The sequence below is a fragment of the Peromyscus eremicus genome, chromosome 9 (assembly GCF_949786415.1).
Source record: "Peromyscus eremicus chromosome 9, PerEre_H2_v1, whole genome shotgun sequence".
In the NCBI taxonomy this organism is placed as follows: domain Eukaryota; kingdom Metazoa; phylum Chordata; class Mammalia; order Rodentia; family Cricetidae; genus Peromyscus; species Peromyscus eremicus.
This window is the reverse complement of record NC_081425.1, coordinates 101,915,857-101,920,150: the sequence shown is the minus strand read 5'-3', so window position 1 is coordinate 101,920,150 and position 4,294 is coordinate 101,915,857. Positions and strand designations below refer to the sequence as shown.

Below are 4,294 nucleotides of genomic sequence, written 5' to 3'. Positions count from 1 at the left end.
GAGCAGCGAGAAGGGGAGAGAGCGGGGGAGAGCAAAGAAGCTCCAGGAGAGAACTGAGGACATACGGGGGCTTAGAAAAGGGTGGCAGAGAGAAAGGCGAGTGTCCTGGTGACACGGATTTCAATCTGGGGCATGCCCATGGGGACTGAGAGACTTGCCAGAGAGAAATGTCCCAAATCACAGAGGACAGGCGTCCCTTTCCACATGACGGAGGCCCAGGAGGGCGAGAGGAGCTTCCTGCACACCAGGGAGACTTTTGTAGTAGTAGTGGGCTCCAGGTGCCATCTGAGACAAAGGAGGCAGCCCTGGGGAGACACCTCAGTACCAGGAGAGGGACAGAGCCTTTCCACGTGACGGGCACTCAGGAGGGCGTAGCAGACTCCAGGAGCCAGCTAGCCAGAGAGATGCCCTGAATCACAGTGAAGCATAGCACGTAGAGGAAAGAAGCAGATGAAGACGTAAACTCAAAAGTTTGGGGTCGAATATTGGGTGGCAGGAGCCATCGGAAACAAACATTCATACACACCTTGGGAGAGTCAAATCAGCAGGTTGGTTCAGCTAGGAGAGGCGGGGCCTCTTGGAAAAGGGTTCCTCCAGGAGATTTCAGAAACAGATAAATTTGAGGGGTGCAGCAAAGAAACCGAAATAGCCACTCTGTGGGTGGAAGAGGGAAAAGTTTATTCCAAACTGCCAAGGCTGTCTCTGGGGAAGGCAGAGAGAAGAGGGAAAATCTCTAGGCTTATAAGGGAGGAAGGGAGGACTGGTGAGTAGGGACTGAGGAAGCCTGGAGGCTGGCATGGACCTTGATAAGCAGATAGGCAGCACAGGCATATGTTAATGGAAGAGCCATATATCCCTTTTCCTAGAGATAAGGAGAATGCCTCCTTTTGGCAAAGGAGAACTAGTTTCACGAATACCCAAAGAACACTGGCTTTTGTCTAATCGCCAAGATTTGGGGAAATGGAGTTTTCTTCAGACCTGACCCTTAAACTTAAGCATGTTAGAATTAAATAAAGTTAAATTTTAATTTCTCAGTTACACTGGACATATTGTGTGTTCAAAAGCCATGTTTGGCTAGTGGTAACAAAACCGGTATCTATCACAATAGGGAGTTCCATCATCCATCGCCAAGTCTAAGGGCAGTTCAAGGATGGCTCTATCTATGGAATGAGAGCAGAGGATTTTCAGTGATGCCAGGCCAGCTTCTTTTTCATCGTCTCCCAAATTGCTTGCAAAGCCTGTTAATTCCGTGAACGCTCTGTGGGAGTGAGTGTAAATTGAAGAAAGTGTTGTGCTTGTTGCATAGGTCTATACGACATGACACATGGGCTCCTCTTTAAGAGCAAGAGGCTACAGTCTGAGGTGCTCACACAAAGTTGCAGAAAATATTATTGGGATAGAAAAGGGACTCTGAACTCCACTGAGGGATTAAAGGTGTGACAGGGGAGGCAGTCAGGAAGTTCAACCCCAAACCAAAGAGCTACTGGCATGTAATTGTTGCCGGGTGAGGGAAAGTCAAGGCTCTTCAACAGAGTGACTCCTGTCACCTTGACCACACTCACAGTGACCACGCCCGGGAGCAGCAGGCCAACACAAACTTTTTTAACAAAGACTTGTGCATATTGAGCCCCAAGCAATATTCACATCACCATTTAAAAATGTTTTTATTTATTCTTTGAAATTTTCATACTGTATATTTTGGTTATATTCATTCCCCTCCCCCAGCTCCTCTCAGATCCTTTCCTACTTTCCTACCTACCCAACCTCATGTTCTCTCTCATCCAAAAATCAAAACAAAACATAAAATTCAGTTTGTGTTGGCCTGCTGCTCCCGGGCGTGGTGACTGCCCTGGAGTGTGGTCAAGGTGACAGGAGTCACTCTGTTGAAGAGCCTTGACTTTCCCTCACCCGGCAACAATTACATGCCGGTAGCTCTTTGGTTTGGGGTTGAACTTCCTGACTGCCTCCCCTCCTCTATGCCTGGCTTTTGTCTGCACTGGGTGTGTGCAGGTCTCATCCAGGCTGCGGTATCTGTAAGATCACATGTACATCTTCCCTGTTGAGCCCGGGAAGCACCATTTCCTTGAAGTAACCAACCTCCTCTGGTTCTTACAATCTTTCTGCCCCCTCTTGCACATAAATTCCCAAGCCTTGAAAGGGGGAGTATGATATAGACATCTTTTGTGGTTGACCATTCCAAAGTCTCTTATTCTCTGAGCTTTGATCAGCTGGAGTTGCTGTATTAGTCAGGCTTCTCTAGAGAAAGAGAACTTATAGAATGAGTGTCTCTGTCTCTATTTTCTGTCTGTCTGTCTATCTATCCATCCATCCATCTATCTATCTATCTACCTATCTATATTATATTAATATATTATCTATATTAAAAAGATTGGTGAAATAGGATTGACCCAACACTGAAAACTACTGTGGAATAATCCCTTTGTTCACTGTGAATATGTATTACTCTAACTGGTTAATAAAGAGCCGACTAGCGGATCACTAGGCAGGATTTGGGGGACAGAGAGAACACTGGGGAGGATAAGGACAGAGTTTGAGGAGTCTCGGGGAGACTCCATGAGACACAGAGTGAGCAGGATGGGAAGCACATATATGAGGTAAACAAACTTTGGGGCAGTACATAGATGAATAAAAATGGGTTAATTTAAGTTTTAAGAGCTATCTAAAAACAAGCCTAAATTATCAGCTGAGCATTTATAATTCATAATAAGTCTCTGTGTGGTAATTTGGGGAGCGGCTGTTGGGACAGAGCTGATCAGTGGTCTAGACAGAATAGTCTGCCTACAGAAAACTGTTGAAGATGTAATAGATACATGAGGATTTATTACACTATTCTTTCAACTTTTGCATATAGTTAAAGTTTCCTATCATGTAAATTTAAAAGTAAAAGTTGTCTTTTAATATCTACATATACAAAAATCCCTCACAGGTGTGCCCCCATTTTTGGGTTTCAGTTAATTCCAGATGTGGTCAAATTGACAACCAAGAACAGCCATCACAGTTGCCGTCTATTGCAAGTGGAAACTGCTCTGATGCAGGTTGAGCTAGCATTGATCTATGGGTATAGAAATATGCGATTAGTGGTGTTTTTATTGCTGTGTTCATTTAGCAGAAGAGCAGTGGTAAGTTTTCTCCTAGGACCCATAACTTATCTAGGTTCTTGTCCTTGTCAAGAGTGTCAGGTATGTGTTCCACCTTGTGGAGTGGGCCCAAATTCAATCAAAAAGTGGTTTTGGGGTGTGGATACAGAGCCGAGTGACCACAGTGGCTAACAAGATACTGGTGGCCATGGGTCCCTATGGGCAGTTCCAGCCCAGCTGCTCCCACTGTCTGAAGATGGGCTTTGTCATGCGTTTTGCTGTGGGCATGGAGGCTAGGGTGCTGTATGGCAGGTACCTTCTTCTGTCTCAGGAGGAGAATATGGGATTGGAGCCAATGGATGCCTTTGGGAAAACCATGATGCAGAATGGCAGCACCTTCGGTACATTTATGGCCATTGGAATGGGCAAAGGATGGGCAGTGTTTGCCTGCTACAGCTATACTTTCCCATCCATTTCAACCCTTGTATAATAATAAAGGTTTTATCTTCTAAAAAAAAGTGGTTTTTGTACCACTATTGTGCCAAGGAGCACATTCTGTCAGACATATCAGTCAGTTATTGTAGCTTGAAGAGTTCATAGGTCGGTGAAACTGATGTTTCCTTTTCTCTTCTAGTAGTGTGTATTGCACCTTCCAGCACTATGAAAAGTTTCTAGTTCAGTCCCAGCTGAATTTCTCCCTGTTATGACAAATATATGTGGTGTCTTCAGCAATAGGGTCTTGTCATCAATTTATGGGGAGTAACCAATAACCTATAATGTTTGGAGGGGTCTTGGGGACTCCATTGGCTAACAACTCAAAAAGAGATAACTCTTTCCTGGTACTGGGGTTTTATTTGGTAGCATATGATGTCTAGTTGTGATATTATTGCCCCCATTGTAGGATAACTCCATTTAAACTCATACATGTACATATTTCTACCACAGTAGTTGGTTTCCGTATGATTTTTTCCAAAGGCTTTCAGTGTTAGTTATTCCTCCCCATATTTCCTCTTATAGCCTTCCCTTCCACATTCCATTCAATTTAACCCTTCCTGTTCTCTTAGTCCCCTTTAACTTACATACCTCTGTGTTCTGTCCCCACCTCCCTGAGATCACTACCCTCCCCACGGCCCATGACTAATTAATTGCTGAGCATGGAGGTTTATGCCTATAACATCAACATCTAGGAGACTAAC

At 44.6% G+C, this 4,294-nt stretch overlaps 1 protein-coding gene across 1 annotated transcript; it reads left to right on the top strand.

Moving 5' to 3' along the window:
* The first annotated feature begins 204 nt into the window (after window positions 1–204).
* LOC131919095 (reactive oxygen species modulator 1-like) lies at window positions 205–3,588 on the top strand. The gene is made up of 3 exons (XM_059273145.1): window positions 205–278; window positions 3,128–3,140; window positions 3,268–3,588. Exons 1-3 carry the CDS (start codon window positions 205–207, stop codon window positions 3,586–3,588), a joined length of 408 nt encoding a protein of 135 aa, XP_059129128.1.
* The last annotated feature ends 706 nt before the right edge of the window (window positions 3,589–4,294 follow it).